The 19,792-nt window shown below is 43.4% G+C and overlaps 1 protein-coding gene across 1 annotated transcript in view; it reads left to right on the forward strand.

The window, feature by feature from the left end:
• The window catches only part of LOC124623134 (ras-related and estrogen-regulated growth inhibitor), a 202,581-nt gene that overhangs the window by 169,714 nt on the left and 13,075 nt on the right, over positions 1–19,792 (forward strand). The window contains exons 5-6 of the mRNA XM_047148925.1: positions 12,855–13,007; positions 18,134–18,245. Of these exons, the coding sequence (XP_047004881.1) occupies positions 12,855–13,007; positions 18,134–18,245 (265 nt within the window). The remainder of the gene's footprint in view (positions 1–12,854; positions 13,008–18,133; positions 18,246–19,792) is intronic.

Consider the following 19,792-nt stretch of genomic DNA (forward strand, 5'->3'; position numbering starts at 1 on the left):
CTTCAAGCGAGTCTCGTCATTCTTTAGTACTTCCGTATCCCACTTCTTTACGTATTGATACTTCCTAAAAAACCTCTTAATTTTCAGCCTACTCTTCATCACTGGTACATCGTTATCTGAGACTATATCTGCTCCTGCTACGTCTTACAATCCATTATCTGGTTTCGGACTCTCTCCTTGACTATGACGTTATATAACTGGAATCTTTCCGTATCTCCCAGCCTTTTCCAAGATACCTCCCACCGAGCGAGGTGGCGCAGTGGTTAGCACACTGGACTCGCATTCGGGAGGACGACGGTTCAATCCCGTCTCCGGCCATCCTGATTTAGGTTTTCCGTGATTTCCCTAAATCGCTTCAGGCAAATGCCGGGATGGTTCCTTTGAAAGGGCACGGCCGATTTCCTTCCCCATCCTTCCCTCACCCGAGCTTGCGCTCCGTCTCTAATGACCTCGTTGTCGACGGGACGTTAAACACTAATCTCCTCCTCCTCCTAGATACCTCCTCCTCTTGCGATTCTTGACCAGAATGTTCGAATATGTGTGAAACCTTATGGGACTTAACTGCTAAGGTCACCAGTTCCTAAGCTTACACACTGTTTAATCTAAATTATCCTAAGGACAAACACACACACACCTATGCCCCAGGGAGGACGCGAACCTCCGCCGAGACCAACCGCACAGTCCATGACTGTAGCGCCCTAGACCGCTCGGCTAATCCTGCACGGCTCTTGAACAGAGTATTCGCTATTAGTAGCTGAAATTTGTTACAAAACTTAATTAGTTTTTCTTCTCTCTCATTCATTGTTTCAAGCTGATATTCCCCTGTAACCTTTTCTTCTACCCCTTACCCTACAACTGCATTCCAGTCCCCCACGACTGTTAGATTTTCATCTTGCTTTACGTACTGTGTTAGCCTTTCAATATCATATACTTTCTGTATCTTATCTTCGGCGTGCGACGACGGCATGTATACCTGAACTATCCTTGTTGGTGTTGGTTTGCTGTCATTTCTGATAACAACCCAATCATTGAGCTGCTCACAGTAACGCACTCTCTGCCGTGCCTTCCTATTCATAATGAATCCTACACCTGTTATACCATTTTTTCTGCTGCTGCTGATATTGAAACGTCCCCTTAGAAAAATTATTGAATTACTGTGCTGGTAAACCCCTTACGTTATTTGATTTTCAAACAGCTGAGCAGAACTGAACGTACTCAGACATTTCGCTCTTTACTTATTCTGATCAACACTAAACTGACACACAATATTTTTAGCGCAACGCAATCTGACTTTCAAAAATCCCTACAAACGAATGGCCTTGACTAACAATAACCTATACCTTTCATGAATCACTTACCTCACAAAAATCTTCGTTACTCGAACTACTGCAGTACAGCGAGCGCCACTACTGCCAGCTAAATAAAAGATTCTACCTACTGAAGGGACTAACTACTGATAGGCATAGTTAGCAAATGAAAGATTTTGATAAAGAACAAACAATGTATTTATCTTAATAGTGTTCAAAAGTCATAATATATATATATATCAGTTCATGGCATCCAGTTTTACAAATCTACTGTCTCTGATGGACACACGTCCAGTTCATCCGCTCTCAAAACTCCGCCATCTCTCTCCCCACATCCACCACTGCTGGCGGTTCACCTCCAACTGCGCAACGCTACGCGCTGTTAACAGCCAACTGCCCAACACTACAATAGCAAATTCCAACAACGCATACTGGCCACAGACTGCGCACAGCACACCCAGTGATTTTCGTACAGAGCGCTACATGGCGTTACCAACATAAAACCTAAACAGCCTACTTACAATATTACCGTGTAGTCATCTGACCAGAAATCGTTGTCTTCTTTCCATATTACTTCATTGACTCCTACTATATCTAGACCGATCCTTAGAATTTCCCTTTTAAAATTTTCTAGCTCCCCTGCCATGTTCAAGCTTCTGCATTCCACACCTCGCCTTCTAGAACCTTATACTTTCGTTAGTTATTCAGTCTTTTCCTCATGGTCGCCTCCCCCTTGGCAGCTCCCTCCTGGAGACCTGAATGTGGGATTAGTACGGAATCTTTTACCACTGGAGAGACCATCATGACGTCTTTTTTCAGTTAGAGGCAACATGTCCTCTGGATACAGGTTATGTGTCTTTAAGACAGTGGTTTTCATTGTCTTCTGCATTCTCATGCCGTTGATCATTGCTGATTCTTCCGCCTTTAGGGATAGTTTCCCATCCCAGGGACAAGACAGTGCCCTGAATCTCTGTCCGCTCCTCCGCTCCCTTTGAAGAGGCCGTTGGCAGAATGAGAGCGACTTTTTACGCCAGAAGCCTTCGGCTACCCATGCTGATTATAAATCAAAGTTTGAAGCAGTGGCTGGTTTTGAATCCGGGACCGAGTACTTTTTTATTGAGAGAATGAGATTTTCACTCTGCAGCGGAGTGTACGCTGCTATGAAACATCCTGGCAGATTAAAACTGTGTGCGGACCGAGACTCGAACTCGGGACCTTTACCTTTCGCTGGCAAGTGCTCTACCAATTGAGCTACCCAAGCACGACTCACGCCCGGTCCTCACAGCTTTACTTCTGCCCGTATCTCGTCTCCTACCTTCCAAACTTTACAGAAGCTCTCCTGCGAACCTTGCAGAACTAGCAATCCTGAAAGAAAGGATATTGCGGAGACACGGCTTAGCCACAGCCTGGGGGATGTTTCCAGAATGAGATTTTCACTCTGCAGCGGAGTGTGCGCTGATATGAAACTTCCTGGCAGATTAAAACTGTGTGCGGACCGAGACTCGAAAGTCTGTAAAGACTGTAAAGTTTGGAAGGTAGGAGACGAGATACTGGCAGAAGTAAAGCTGTGAGGACGGGGCGTGAGTCGTGCTTGGGTAGCTCAGTTGGTAGAGCACTTGCCAGCGAAAGGCAAAGGTCCCGAGTTCGAGTCTCGGTCCGCACACAGTTTTAATCTGCCAGGAAGTTTCTTACTTGTTTATTACTAATCAAGGACGCTACCCCTTGACCACGGGTTCAAGATAATTAGCTGTTATCAACTGAAATCGGGACTCATCTACCTAGGCCACGGTTTTCCAGTCGTCTAGGGTCCAACAGATATGGACACGAGCCCAGGAGAGGCACTGCTGGCGATATCGGCGATGTTAGCAAAGGCACTCGCGTCGGTCGTCAGCTGACACAGCCCACCAGCGCCGCACTGTCGTAGCGGATACGTTCGTCGTTCGTCCCCCACTGATTTCTGCGGTTATGCCGCGTAGTGTTTATTGTTTGATGGCAGTGTCAATAGTACGCAAACATCATCGCTCTCGGTCGCTAAGACCGTCGGCCACAGCATTGTCCGTGGTGAGAGGTAAGCCTGAAATTTGCTATTGTCTGTGCACTCTTGGCACTGTGGTTCTTGGAATACTGAATTCCCCAACAGTTTCCGAAATGGAATGTCTCATGTGTCCCGCGTTCAAAATCTGTTAGTTCCAGTCGTGCGGGCATAATCACGTCAGACATTTTTTCACATGAATCACCTGAGTACAAGTGACAAATCCGTAAGTTCGCTGCCCTTTCACGCGATACTGCCGGCACCATCACTATGCCATGACTTTTGTCGTCTCACTGTATAGCGTGTTTAGGAGTTCACGCAATTGCTCCTAAGCTTACCACTATTCGTCCACATTGCAACCTACTCAATTGTTTAATTAGACTACTTGCGTTATGATACATAAAACAGCTACAGTAGATTGCTACTCTTTTATGTGCTGTATAGAAGTCGAGTAATATCCTAAGGCGATCGTCCCACTACACACAGTGAAGTGCTCTTTCTGTATTTACGGTTTTATAGCAGAATTCCAGTAAATTATATGTTAGACGGGAAAGAAAAGCCAGTCGAAGAAATATAATTTATGATTTTAGTGCAAAAAGTTGAGAACCTAAAATCGTGTTTGGGGATGTGGCGCTTTGTGAAGATTAGTGTTAATTTTGTGGCTGCTGTTTCTAACCCAGTGTCAGAGAGCCATCGATTCATGCATTTGATTGCCTCATCTATGTACTCTTGCATGTTCTTTCTGAAGGGATACTGTACATCCAAATCTCATCTGTGTGCTGTAGTATTTTCGTGGATGGAGGCATAACAGTTTTTAGATTTTCTGTATAAATTATCTATCGCTGTAGTTCAATGTTTAGTCATTTCGCACAAATTTTTTTATGTTTGATTTTAAGTAATATCCTTCGTTGTGCTATAAACTTGGAGACTGTTTATATGAATTTGATAGGATATCAAGCCTTCCCGATTTATTACTGTACAAAACTAGAATAATTTTCTTTTCCTTCGTTCAAAAACTTTGAGTATAATAGTAGACAACAGAGCTGAGTTATCTGTTGTCGCTGTTCCTTCCCTAAAGCCAAACAGAGCCTTTGAGAAACCGTTTATTGATCCTAAACACTATTCTACCTTTTAGTTTATTAAATTTTGTTGTGTTTTTGCTGTACACGACGTCACACTATTGATCTCTAAGATACAGCTATTTAAAGGCTTGCACTGATATTGAGTACAGGAATAACATTATGGTGTTGTCTAGTCTTCAATTATCTCCTCTTGATATCATACTTAATTAAATACAGATTTTGCTGTGAGAAAATTGTGCCTTCCTGAGGTAGATGGATAATCATAGGGTAACGTACGTCACCAACAGGAACGGTACTGAAATTTAAATGAACAGCTTATGAATTTTCTGTCCTCTGAAAGGCAGGGGAGAAAAATGTTGTTTTTGGTGATTTTAGTTGTACGGGCATTAGACGTTGGCTAAAGCATGTTTCTGTGCCTGATGTTTCATTCCCTAATGCTGGAGACATACTCAGAAACTATTGAGTTTCCTTAGCTGACTTCTGAAACCACATCACCTCAGAAAGTCAAAACGCTTATCTGTAACAGCGCAACTGTCTGATACCAACGTCACACTACTGCTGCCATAAATCGCGCGGTAATCACCGTCGTGTGTTACGCAGGTCGTATTGCAGAAGAGTTGGAACTCCTTGCTTTACTGAGGCCAATAGTTTATCTAATTTCAGTCATTCTTCTTTTCTGTTGAAATTTTTTGTGTTTTTCTGTTTTACTCTGTACATCTTAGCGCAGTAATGATTGTTCATCGATAAATCCACAGTATCAGAGACTCGAATATGGTGGTTACTGTTCCGACTCCATGATCTTCTACTGTCAATTTACCCGCGTTCCCCAGACACTAGTTGCTTTTGTGTTCTTTAAGCTATGCGTTAATGTCTCATTTAGTAGTTCCTTTGCGTACCTGACGGCATGTGCAAGGAATTTTGCGTACTCGTGCCGCAGCAAACGAGCGGGGTAGGTCCTGCGCAGTATTAGAATACTCACGCACATTTCCTGTCGGTTTAAACACTGTGTCAATACTACGACTTCCTAGCGCTCAACTGATGCGATCTGTGACGGTTGTTACGTAGTGGAGGAAAACTTTCACTGTAGCTGGTGTTTTCTCTCTCGTAGCTCCTGACCTTTTTGTCATAGTACCCATTTCTTCTGAAAGTAATTCTTAAATAATGGAAATCTTCTTCCAAGGACTGAAGCCCACAGAGTCTTCCATCCAGGTCCACCAAAATCTTCGTCTTTCCTGTTTGGGATGGTGGTTTGAATTTTTGTGAAGGTGCCTGTTTGTAAGTGTCGGGTTTATGTAGATCTTGTGCCCTAAAGTTCAGCCATTTTTTCTAAGTACATCTGTATCAAAATGTTAAAACTAAACTTCTTTGTCTCTTTTCATTGTGAATTTTATATTAGAATTAATGTAATACAGACAGTGCAGAAGTTCTGAGAGTTCCTTTTCTCCAGGTGGTCATATGCCGAAATTGTCATCAACGTAGTAAAACCAAGAAATGGATTTATTCTTGGCCATCTGAATGCCTGTTTCTACAAATTTTTCCGTATAGAAATTCGTTACAACTGCTCTAGGTGGGTACGTCTTAGACACGCCTTCATTGAAAGTGAATTGATACAAGACAATGTTTAACGAGATTTGTCTCATTTTGATGGCAAGCTCAATTTAATTTGAGCAGTTGTTAGCCCCGTTTTACCTAAGCGGTTTTTCTGTGGAAAATAATATGTTTTTCTAGATGAACCTTGCTTAAAGCGAAAAACTTTGGCTTTCTTCCATACCTCCGTCTGGATCTATTATTAAGTGATGTACAATAGGGCATCCAGTACTGCCTTCTTTTCCGATTTCAACACCTTCACAACATCGACATAACTGTATTTTTATTTCAAGCAGTTGTCCGATGTCTCCCATATTCCATCACTGTTAGAAACCGTCGAGCTATACTTCTACAGAATTTATGATTCCACCAAATGTTTCGAAAATACTTAATATTTTTCCTTGTTCTGTGGAATGAAATATGTCACAGCGTACTTATTACATCCCGTAAGGAATAACACTTTAACGGAACAGTATGAATCTCATATTTTTTTCTTGGTTGGAATATACCTAGACCAACAAAATAAGTTTCTTTGATTTTCCTGCATCAGTGTACTAGTATATTTTCTCTTTGAGTGATCATTTTGATTTCAGTCGAGGAGGATCTCAGACTAACGTATCAGTTACTTCTTTGACGTACGAAGAACAAGGCGAACATGGTGTGATGTGAATGGCTTGTCTTCTCCTCATTGGCCAGTCGGTCATTGGCCTCCATCCATTATTTAGTACGCGTCCGGCCATCCTGATTTAGGTTTTCCGTGATTTCCCTAAATCGCTCCAGGCAAATGCCGGGATGGTTCCTTTCAAAGGGCACGGCCGACTTCCTTCCCTAATCCGATGAGACCGATGACCTCGCTGTCTGGTCTCCTTCCCCAAACCAACCAACCATTATTCAGTACTACTAGACAGCTGCCAAGTATAGCTTCTGAGATGTGTGTTACTGGGGAATCTCTTTTTTTTCGTATTCTCATACTTGCTGATGTGAGTAGAAGTCACCACACAGTAATAACGAAAGTGGAAAATGCCTGAAGAGATTTTGCAGAAAGACATACGTATTCTTGCACAAGGAAGATTGTATGTCAGCGCAGCGTAAATATACTCTACTCCCAGTTTTCAGTCCTGCTGCAGCTGCTTGCAATTCGGTCGCTGAAAGGTGTTGTATGAATTAGTGAAATAAAAGATACTGTATGAATCTTTCGTACGACCGAACCTTTCTGTGAACTAACGTCCTTATCACATTCTATTAGAGTTTCTATTGATAGTTTACTCTCTAGCAGTTTATCTTTCCAGACTAGCAGTCGAGTGAATTAACACTTAATAGTCATCACGGAAGTTCATTATACATTCTAAAGGGAAAAAAAAGGACGATGCACAATAAGGAATTATCCGAATGAGGCGGTAAGCGGTAGATGTGACGTACATGTACAGACAAACGAATGGTTACAATTTCAGAAAAATTGGATGATTCTTTCAAGCGAAAGAGCTTCACAAATTGAGCAAGTCAACAACGTGTTCATCTGCCTCTGAACCTTACGCAAGCAGTTATTCTACTTGGCTCTGATTTTATATCGTATTGGGGTTCCGCAGCAGCAATATGAAAGAATTTGAAATTTCCAAAATATCTGAGAGTATCGTTTTCGAGTGGACTGTGTTGCTGCCGATGTGGAAGGAGATGGATGATTCCTAACTGTCACTGTAAATATTTCTCTTGTCGTAATGAGAAGCTGCCTGGGGATACAATTTATTATCGTACGGCGCGGCAAGACGGCATACTTTCTGATTCTGCATAAAATGACGACGGAAATTTTTGAGATTTTCAAAACTAAGTTACTCACACATGTCTGGTAAGGTTTCTTCAAACTAAAAACTGATGTATATGTCAAAATCATAACTTTTGTATCCCGTAGTAATTTTTTTAGATGTTGGACTACAGCCATCGTCTCTTCCGGAAAATCAGTGAAAGACGGGAAAATAAATGAGATACCATCACCAATTTAATTATATATTTTATTGTCTAGCAATAAAATATAAAAGTGTGTATTAAAATTGCCGACTGTCGATATTTTCTGTTTTACAGCACTCCTTGTCGTCAGCAGTCGGTTCTATTTCTCTCCCCCTTTTGGAGATTGGAGAACTTTATTGGTGGCAGTCATTTCCTGTTGCTCTGTTTTTAAACTTTATAGGGTTTCCTGGTGTGTCGACACCGATGCAGTTGTCTTCCGCTTTGTCTCTGGTGTTTCCAAAATTGCTATTAGTGAAATCTTTTCAATTGTAGTAGAGGTCACTGTCTTAGCTGCAAACTTTGTGTTAGATGCAGTTTCTGGGCTTACGGCTTCATTAGAAGTCTTGGGTTCGGAGTTGACAGATTCACTAAGAATGTTGGTTCCACTAAGATGCTTCTCCGTAATTTTTAGGCATCGTCTGCAAATAACAGTACAAAAGAGGTATAACGAGTGACTCTCTTACCCCAAAGAAAGTATGGTGCCTTTCCCAGGTATCAGGGTAAGATGTAAGTTGATACGTGTTCCAGTAGGACAGAAAACGGGGAGCAACTGAACGCACACATAGCTCAAGATAGAGAAATAAATACATGGTTAGACTTGGTAAAAATGTATATGAATCATAATTATTGTTTTTAAAAACACCTGTCGTTATGTCACATCGTAAATTTTAATATACAGGGTGAGTCACCTAACGTGACCGCTGGATATATTTCGTAAACCACATCAAATACTGACGAATCGATTCCACAGACCGAACCTGAGAAGAGGGGCTAGTGTAATTGGTTAATACAAACCATAAAAAAATGCACGGAAGTATGTTTTTTAACACAAACCTACGTTTTTTTAAATGGAACCCCGTTAGTTTTGTTAGCACATCTGAACATATAAACAAATACGTAATCAGTGCCGTTTGTTGCATTGTAAAATGTTAATTACTTCCGGAGATATTGTAACCTAAAGTTGACGCTTGAGTACCACTCCTCCGCTGTTCGATCGTGTGTATCGGAGAGCACCGAATTACGTAGGGATCCAAAGGGAACGGTGATGGACCTTAGGTACAGAAGAGACTGGAACAGCACATTACGTCCACATGGTAACACCTTTTTATTGGTCTTTTTCACTGACGCACATGTACGATGGTGAGGTACACGTACACACGTGGTTTCCGTTTTCAATTACGGAGTGGAATAGAGTGTGTCCCGACATGTCAGGCCAATAGATGTACAATGTGGTGGCCATCATTTGCTGCACACAATTGCAATCTCTGGCGTAATGAATGTCGTACACGCCGCAGTACATCTGGTGTAATGTCGCCGCAGGCTGCCACAATACGTTGTTTCATATCCTCTGGGGTTGTAGGCACATCACGGTACACATTCTCCTTTAACGTACCCCACAGAAAGAGTCCAGAGGTGTAAGATCAGGAGAACGGGCTGGCCAATTTATGCGTCCTCCACGTCCTATGAAACGCCCGTCGAACATCCTGTCAAGGGTCAGTCAGCCTAGTGTTAATTGCGGAATGTGCAGGTGCACCATCATGCTGATACCACATACGTCGACGCGTTTCCAGTGGGACATTTTCGAGCAACGTTGGCAGATCATTCTGTAGAAACGCGATGTATGTTGCAGCTGTTTGGGCCCCTGCAATGAAGTTAGGACCAATGAGGTGGTCGCCAATGATTCCGCACCATACATTTACAGTCCACGGTCGCTGTCGCTCTACCTGTCTGAGCCAGCGAGGATTGTCCACGGACCAGTAATGCATGTTCCGTAGATTCGCTACCCCGTGGTTTGTGAAACCCGCTCCATCGCTAAACAGGTAGAACTGCAACGCATTCTCTGTTAATGCCTCGGTACTCGGTAGATTAATCTGCCACGAGTAATGAGTATGATGGGCAAACAACTATTAGGCGCACTACGAATGTAGTGGTGTGGACATGTTGGGAATGTGGGTCTCACGGGGAGCGTGCAAGGGGTAAGTCCCTGCAGGCGCACTATCCTCTGTGCCCTCGGTGGCTCAGATGGATAGAGCATCTGCCATGTAAGCAGGAGATCCCTGGCTCGAGTCTCGGTCAGGGCACACATTTTCAACATGTCCCCAATGAAGTATATCAACGCCTGTTTGCAGCTAGGGTGTCCATTTAATTATCATTTCATTATATATATATGTGTGTTATTTTCTTAAATTGTAGACGTGTTGCCGTACAAAATCACTTACTGTATTATGCTGTTTTGATGGCTTTTTCGACGACTTGTTGTAAAACATTATTTATTTCGTATGTTGTTTTTGACGATGTTTGTTATTACTTTCGTTGTCACATAACTTATTACATTGTACTCTGTTTTTGCGGTATTGTTCAGGTAGCCACTGTAAATTTGCCTTCAAGGCTGAAACTTGTCACGGCTATTAAAAGAAAAATAAAAGTGCAAAAAAAAAAAAAAAATTGGTTCTGAGCACTATGGGACTTAACATCTGAGGTCATCAGTCCCCTAGAACTTAGAACTACTTAAACCTAACTAACCTAAGGACTTCACACACATCCATGCCCGAGGCAGGATTCGAAACTGCGACAGTAGCGGTCGCGCGGTTCCAGACTGAAGCGCCTAGAACCGCTCGGCCACACCGGCCGGCCAACAAACGTGCAGCTGGTGCGTTCATTCGATTATAAAACATGAGTTACTGCTCAGAGGTCGGTGAAGCGCAGAGACAGTTGTTGAGAGTGCTTAACATCGATACCAGTGGTTCCCCCAACGCGGGCAGTAAACGCGCGGGTGCATCCACTGACCTCACGCCGCCGCCCTGACCTGCCCCTGCCGTCGGCCAATGCTACCAACAGACTGATAACAGCCTGCCAGTGTTCCAGTAAGATTAAGTAAAACCCTGGAAAAATGACTGTGATAGATTTTCAGCAATACAAAGGACGCATCACTGTTTTTGTCTGTTGCCAAAAAGACGTTAATTATTTTGTAATTCGGTTTTATTAAGCTTAAATCAAATTAGCTCCAGTCCAAAACAAAACTTTTATGTAAATAAAGTCATTGTAATGAACTTTATTCCTGCCTTTGATGCTCGGAACTCTTGTATTTATCGAAATACGTAATTACAAATACCACAATCTAGTGCTAATACCTTATAGTTGATTAATATAATCACCTTTAACTGAATTAGACTTTACCAGAATGGTGTGTAACGAAATCCATTACGTGCCACTGATCTTCCACTTTCTCGTGTTCGTAGCTGAATGTATGCCGCTGTTTGCAAGACTAAGTCCTGATAACTGTCCTGTTACTGTTCCGCTTTAACGTTTTCTTGATAATCGGCAATGACTACTGGTATAAAGTTCTCTGGAGGTCACAGATATCTTTCCTTGCATGTAATGAATCGAGATATACTATCTGATCAAAAGTATACAGTCATCCCTATGTAATGCGGAAGTGAGCGCCAGATGTCACGAGAGGAGTATAAAAGGAGGCGGGGAGTGGTGTGTTGTCAGTAGAGGAGCAGTAGCAGCACGAGAGCTCAGTGACTTCGAACGTGGAGTAATCATTGGATGTCACCTGAGTAAAAAATGGGTCAGGAACATTTCAGAGAGTGTCTGTAAAAAAATCACACGAAGTCAGCGGAAGCAATCACCTGTGACTTCCAAATTGCTACCAGCTCTCCGGGTAACTGGGCGTAGGCAGTTGAAAAGAATCTACATCTACATCGATACTCCGCAAGCCGCCTGACGGTGTGTGGGGGAGGGTACTTTGAGTACCTCTGTCGGTTCTCCCTTCTATTCCAGTCTCGTATTGTTTGTGGAAGGAAAGATTGTCGGTACGCCTCTGCGTGGGCTCTAATCTCTCTGATTTTATCCTCATGGTCTCTTCGCGAGATATACGAAGGACTCCTCGGTCAAGGTATGTTCTCGAAACTTCAACAAAAGCCCGTACTGAGCTACTGGGCGGCTCTGTTGCAGAGTCGTCCACTGGAGTTTATCTATCATCTCCGTAACGCTTTCGCGGGTACTAAATGATCCTGTAACGAAGTGCGCTGTTCTCCGTTGGATCTTCTCTATCTCTTCTATCAACCCTATCTGGTACGGATCCCTGAGCAGTATTCAAGCAGTGGGCGAACAAGAGTACTGCAGGGGGCAGGGCTCGAGCATCTCCCCATAAGCCACACATTTCTGCAGTCGATGCTGAGCGATGCCTAAGGTGGTGTAAGAGCCGACGCCACTAGACAGTGGATGACTGGAAACCAGTGATCTGGATTGGTGAATCGCGATATACCCTCTTTAGAAAGGTTTCACTTTGGAGAATGCCTGGAGAATGTTATCTGATCAACAGCGAAGTACTGAGGATGTGGTGTTACAATATGGGGATGTTTTTCATGGATAAGGTGTGTTCCCCTCATTTCCCTCGAGAAAAAGCCAATAGTATGGAGACGATGACTGTTTGTCATGACAATGCACCTGTCATAAAGCAGCATCACAACAGTCTGAAATGCACTTGCCTGTCCAGATTCCCGACGAGAACCCAACGAAACACCTGTGAATTAAGTTGGAAAGTCGACTTCGTTCCAGACCACAACCTCCAACGTCACCTCTGGTTTCGGCTCTCGAGGCAGAATGGGTTGCCATTCCGCCACAGACATGCAGACACCTCACTGAAAGTGTCCCCGGATGGGTTCAAGCAGTCACAAAGGTGAAGAGTGGAGACACTCCATACAGGTGTCTGTATACGTTTGATCAGATGCTGTATTCTTGCCAGGAGATGTGTAAGTAATCGGAAGCTAACAGCCGCTCAGTTTCCGCAGGCTGCGCTACGGAGGTGTCCGCTGACAGTGCTCGTGGTGTGTGCAGGAGCCGGTGGGCGAGGCGCCGGTGGTGCTGGTGGGCAACAAGACGGACCAGTGGGGCGAGCGCATGGTGAGCCGCGAGGAGGGTCTGCGCCGCTGCCGGGACACCGCCTGCGCCGCCTTCCACGAGCTCTCCGTGCGCGAGAGCATCGAGCAGGTGACCCACCCACTGCACTCTCCGTGCAGTTTTCCTGCTGTTGCGACTCACAGCATCACAACAGCATATACCAAACAACTGTCTCAAGTGTTCCCAGAAAGACGCCTTCACTCTGCAGCAGCGTCTGCGCTGTTTTGAAACTTCCTGGCACTTTAAACCAAGAGCGAGACCAGAGTCCAAATCCGGAACCTTGCCTTACACAAGCATTTCTCTTACCGACTGCTCCACTTCTTCACTGGTTCACTTCTTCCAGTATCTCCCTCCCTACTTCCCAAATTTCACCTAGTGAACTAGCACTCCCGAAGGGCGATGGAGGGGCTGGCTTAACCACAATGTTGTCCACTGTTTCCGTAGCGAATCTTTCACAGTGCAGCGAGTAATGATTTTACACGCAGTGCCAACTGCAAGTTACGTCGTCGTGATATATTCATACATTAGAATTTTCGATTGACTGTGTACTGCATTGTGTACACTACCACTTCTTTATGTATAGATAGTTTTAAAACTAGCTAAAGTAATTATGCTCGTACATAACTGATTGACAAATTCATACACTATAACAGGTGTTTACATACAGGTGTTAAAACTATTAAAATATAAAACTGATTGAAAAGCCCAATAGTCCGCTGTAGCTGTATTTATTTAAATCGATTAGGGACTCACACAACTGGTTTCGCAAGTCTTAAGTTACAGCTTCTGGTCTATATAATGCTATGTCATATGGTTTAGTGGTACATTAAAGAATGCCGCAGAGTAAAAGCTGGCGTGGGTAGGCCTTGTCCTCAGCCTTTTTCCGTTGATAAAAACCATCGTCATTGATGAGTCTACAGTCTGTGTTGAAATCTGTAACTGTCACCACCTTAACGATGTAAGTATGTTCCTGTGGACTTATCTCGAGCCGCGGACGATTTCCCTCGTAAATCTTATCCAGGAAAATGTTCAGTCTGCTCTTGTGTGTTTGTCACCAAAATAGAAGTAATCGTAGCAGCTAACAACACGAACTACGAGGTGTCAGCTGTTACGATTACTTTTATTTTGGTAACAAACACAGATAATCGTGTAGGCTTCTGGACTCAACATTTTCCTGGATAACATTTACGAGGGGCATCGTCCGTTGCTTGACATAAGTCCACAGGAACATACTCTGATCATTAAGGTGGTGACAGTTAGAGATTGTAACACAGACTGTACACTCATCACTGACGATGGTTTTTATCAACGGAAAAAGGCTGAGAATTTGGCCTAGCCACGCCAGCTGTTACTCTGCGGCATTCTGTAATGCATTATGTACATCAGAAGACGCAACTTAAAAGTTGCAACGCTTCAAACCCGCGTCCGGCCATCCTCATTAGATTTTCGTGATTTTCCAAAATCGCTTCAGGCAAATGCTGGTATGATTCCTTTGAAAGTGCACGGCGAATTTCCTTCCCCATCCTTCCCTCATCCTGAGACAGAATAGGGCATAAAATATTCTCAAGGTTAGAATGCTTGTCTGAAGTCGTCGTAAATTTAGCTTTTTCGTCGTAAATTTAGCTTTCGATTAATCACGTTTCTTAGCCAATCACTGATAACACTTAATATTGAACTGAGTCACTGGTTCTCTGCGTTTCACTCTATTGTTTTAAAACGAGAGATATTTCCCACTTTTCTGGCTACTTTCATTTGAAGTACTTCTTTTAGTGTACATGACTAACTGATTTAATTCCTCGTCAACACATAACTGATATTAATTTCTTCATAAATATTTAAGGAAACATGTAACAGTCAATTATTACTTTTCATCTTCAAAATTACTTCCTGGTGGCTTATTAAACATCAAAGGATACAATACAGTGCCACGAATCAATACTTAAGAAATAACATACATGTTAAATTCAGCACGAAGAAGAACTGATTACGACACTGACATTCAGTTATTGATTTCTTACATTTTTTTATTAATAATTGACGCAGGATATTTTGCTCAGCCTCGGTCTGCTTCTTGTCGTGGACGACTGTCGATGTGTTAAGATACTAATTCTCTTTTTTAAGTGGAAGCTTTGATGGTTTTACACGCATTTTTAAGGTTCTGTATCTCAACCTGTAAAAGCAGAACCCTCATAGGATCACTTTGTTCTCCGTTTGTCTGCGTGTCTGTCCGACTGTTACGAAACCTATTTATGAGGAACAGGTAGACGTATCAAGCTGAAATTTGTCACATACTTACAGGTCATACATGTGTTGTTGTTGTTGTTGTGGTCTTCAGTCCAGAGACTGGTTTGATGCAGCTCTCCATGCTACTCTATCCTTTGCAAGCTTCTTCATCTCCCAGTATCTACTGCAACCTACATTCTTCTGAATCCTACATTCTTCAGTTCAAGTATCTCTTGGTCTCTCTCTACGATTTTTACCCTCCACGCTGCCCTCCAATTCTAAATTGGTGATCCCTTGATGCCTCAGAATATGCCCTACCAAGCGATCCCTTCTTCTAGTCAAATTGTGCCACAAACTCCTCTTCTCCCCAATTCTATTCAATACCTCCACATTAGTTATGTTATCTACCCATCTAATCTTCAGCATTCTTCTGTAGCACCACATTACGAAAGCTTCTATTCTCTTCTTGTCCAAACTATTTATCGTCCATGCTTCACTTCCATATATGGCTACACTCCATAAAAATACTTTCAGAACCGACTTACTGACACTTAAATCAATACTCGATGATAACAAATTTCTCTTCTTCAGAAACGCTTTCCTTGTCATTGCCAGTCTACATTTTATATCTTCTCTACTTCGACCATCATCAGTTATTTTGCTCCCCACATAGCAAAACTCCTTAACTACTTTAAGCGTCTCATTTCCTAATCTAATTGCCGCAGCATCACCCGATGTACTTCGACTACATTCCATTATTCTCGTTTTGCTTTTGTTGATGTCCGTCTTATATCCTCCTTTAAAGACACTGTCCATTCCATTCAACTGCTCTTCCAAGTCCTTTGCTGTCTCTGAGAGAATTACAATGCCATCGGCAAACCTCAAAGTTTTTATTTCTTCCTCATGGATTTTAATTCCTACTCCGAATTTTTCTTTTGTTTCCTTTACTGCTTGCTCAATTTACAGATTGACTAACATTGGGGAGAGGCTACAACCCTGTCTTACTCCCTTCCCAACCACTGCTTTCCTTTCGTGCCCCTCGACTCTTATAACTGCCATTTGGTTTGCGTACAAATTGTAAATAGCCTTTCGCTCCCTGTATTTTACCCCTCCCACCTTCAGAATTTGAAAGAGAGTATTCCAGTCACCATTGTCAAAAGCTTTCTCTACGTCTACAAATGCTAGAAACGTAGGTTTACGTTTCCTTAATCTAGCTTCTAAGATAAGTCGTAGGGTCAGTATCGCCTCACGTGTTCCCACATTTCTAAGGAATCCAAACTGATCTTCCCCGACTTCGGCTTCTACCAGTTTTTCCATTCATCTGTAAAGAATTCGTGTTAGCCTTTTGCAGCCATGACTTATTAAACTGATAGTTCGGTAATTTTCACATCTGTCAACACCTGCTTTCTTTGGGATTGGTGGTGCGTGAAACTTAAGCTTCTAAGTGAATGAAATCAGGAGATACGGCCTTTTATATCACATGTTTTGATACTCGCAAACTGACTCATTAAAGCCTAGAATCATGGCAAGAAGCAATGTTTAGCAGTGAAAGCAAAGGAAAAATATCAGAAATTTGTTAATTTCTGATTATATCGTTCGAAAACAATACTTGTTCTGTCATTTGTTATCCATCTTCAGCCTTAAAATTAAGACATTCTCGAATGTTTTGGGATTCCCGGGACCGATATCTTGTCAGTGTCAGTGTCGACTCCGGGAATGTATGCACTGTCTGTACACATTAAGTTTGTAAGGATCCGTCAGAGCGCGAGTGTACTCGCACCTTGCCCATTTGTCTCAGAAACAAAGGGTTTCAGTACTCAGCTAGAGCGTCACTGAGTGTGTTCCTTTGTTTCATTGTGCATTTATCTGAAGAGTGACGAGCGAATTTCAAAGTATTACTGAAATTGAGGGCATTTACTCTGTACGCGGGGGGATGAGAGGGGGGAGGAAGTGGAAGTTATCTACACAGTTCTTCTATTGTGGCAAATAGTGTTTTATTGCAGAGTGATTTATAATCATTTAGTAAATATTTTCCGTGATATATTGATTTTTGTATACGATGATCTCTTTTACTGTTGGTCTTTGCTGGAAGATAATGACAGTTTTACGAATTTTCAAATCGGTTTCCGTGTTTGCTGGGCGGCGGGTCCGCAAATATTGTGTGGTAGCTGTTACTTCTTAATGGTCCTAGATGCTCCGTGTATCTGAAGTTCCTACATGTGTGGCCCACATAAATAGACTGACAGCAATTGCAGATTATTTGCTAGATATCAGATCAGCTATATTTATCAGTGTTACTACTTTGTCTTCCCAGTTTGTTTCGTATTGTGTTGTTAGTTCCGTATGGCCTAGTAAGACCTGATTTTTAGTATGATCTTACACTGTGTGTCATTTGTTGTTGTATGCCATTATGTGCCACCTGTTGCTTAATGTTTGTTCATTTGTTGTGCAAGTTAAAGCAAAACTTCAAGTTTCTTGATGCAATAATTTACCAACAGCCGTACGTATTGTAGAAATTTATTTTATTTTATGAACTTCTATGTGCTACCAGTTTCGGCATTACATTGATGCCATCTTCAGGCGCCACTCGTCATAGTCGTAAAATCGCTATACACGGAAGGAGCCATAAAACTGGACCCGTGAATCAATCGTCCTGCAACAGCTCTTGGTGCCCAGGCGACTCAGACTGAAATGCCGAATGTAATGCCGAAATTGGTTGCACATAGAAGTTCATAAAATAAAATAAATTTCTACAATACATACGCCTGTTGGTAAATTATTGCATCAAGAACTTCATGCCAGCCGTCGTCCTACGATCCATAATGGATGAACGAAGATTAAAACTCCAAGTGTTTCAAGGTACCTAGGGTAACAGATGAATTTGCAGTGTAACGCACCACTGGAGACTCTGGCTGTTCCCGTGAGGGCACTCAGCAGACTCTGGCGGTGTGAAGTGCGGCCTGAGAGATGTGGCCACGTCTACGTGCCGGCAGGTGTGGGCGGTGTTCCGGGACGTGTACCGGCTGTGGCGGCTGCACGCCAAGGGCGCCAGGCTCTGCCGCTCACGCAGCGAACTCTCCTCGGCCGCCGCGGTCGCGCTGCTGGGTGAGTCCTACACTGGAGCTACGAAACTACACTGATGAGCCAAAACATTACGACCTCTGTCCAGCGCGACGCTGGATTCTGCCTGGTGGGGTTGTGGGTACGTGACGCAGTAATAAACCGGAGCAGACACGGACAGGGGATCACCCTAGCGAAGATATGGGATGCAAATGGAGAAATCCGTTGAGATAAGCGACTTTGACATACGGCAGATTCTTACACTACTGGCCATTAAAATTGCTACACCAAGAAAAAAATGCAGATGACAAACAGGTATTCATTGAACAAATATATTATACTAGAACTGACATGTGATTACATTTTCACGCAATTTGGGTGCTTAGATCCTGAGAAATCAGTTCCCAGAACAACCACCTCTGGCCGTAATAACGGCCCTGATACGCCTGGGCATTGAGTCAAACAGAGCTTGGATGGCATGTACAGGTACAGCTGCCCATGCAGCTTCAACACGATACCACAGTTCATCAAGAGTAGTGACTGGCGTATTGTGACGAGCCAGTTGCTCGGCCACCATTGACCAGACGTTTTCAGTTGGTGAGAGGTCTGGAGAATGTGCTGGCCAGGGCAGCAGTCGAACATTTTCTGTATCCAGAAAGGCCCGTACAGGACCTGCTACATGCGGGCGCGCTTTATCCTGCTCAAATGTAGGGTTTCGCAGGGATCGAATGAAGCGTAGAGTCACAGGTCGTAACACATCTGAAATGTAACGTCCACTGTTCAGAGCGCCGTCAGTGGGAACAAGAGGTGACCGAGACGTGTAACCAATGGCACCCCATACCATCACGCCGGGTGATAACGCCAGTATGCCGATGACGAATACACGCTTACAATGTGCGTTCACTGCGATGTCGCCAAACACGGATGCGACCATCACTATGCTGTAAACAAAACCTGGATTCATCCGATAAAATGACGTTTTGTCATTCGTGCACCCAGGTGCGTTGTTGAGTACACCATCGCAGGCGCTCTTGTCTGTGATTCAGCGTCAAGGGTAACAGCAGCTGTGGTCTCCGAGCCGATAGTCCATGCTGCTGCAAACGTCGTGATCTGTTCGTGCAGATGGTCGTTGTCTTGCAAACGTCCCCATCTGTTGACTCAGGGATCGAGACGTGGCTGCACGATCCGTTACAGCCATGCGGATAAGATGCCTGCCATCTTGACCGCTAGTGATACGAGGCCGTTCGGATCCAGCACGGCGTTCCGTATTACCCTCCTGAACCCACCGATTCCATATTCTGCTAACAGTCATTGGACATCGACCAACGCGAGCAGCAATGTCGCGATACGATAAACCGCAATCGCGATAGGCTACAATTCGACCTTCATCAAAGACGGAAACGTGATGGTATGCATTTCTCCTCCTCACATGAGGCCATCACGACAACGTTTCACCAGGCAACGCCCGTCAACTGCTGTTTGTGTATGAGAAATCGGTTGGAAACTTTCCTCATGTCAGCACGTTGTCGGTGTCGCCACCGGCGCCAACCTTGTGTGAATTCTCTGAAAAGCTAATCATTTGCATATCACAG

The sequence above is a fragment of the Schistocerca americana genome, chromosome 7 (genome assembly GCF_021461395.2).
Source record: "Schistocerca americana isolate TAMUIC-IGC-003095 chromosome 7, iqSchAmer2.1, whole genome shotgun sequence".
NCBI lineage: Eukaryota > Metazoa > Arthropoda > Insecta > Orthoptera > Acrididae > Schistocerca > Schistocerca americana.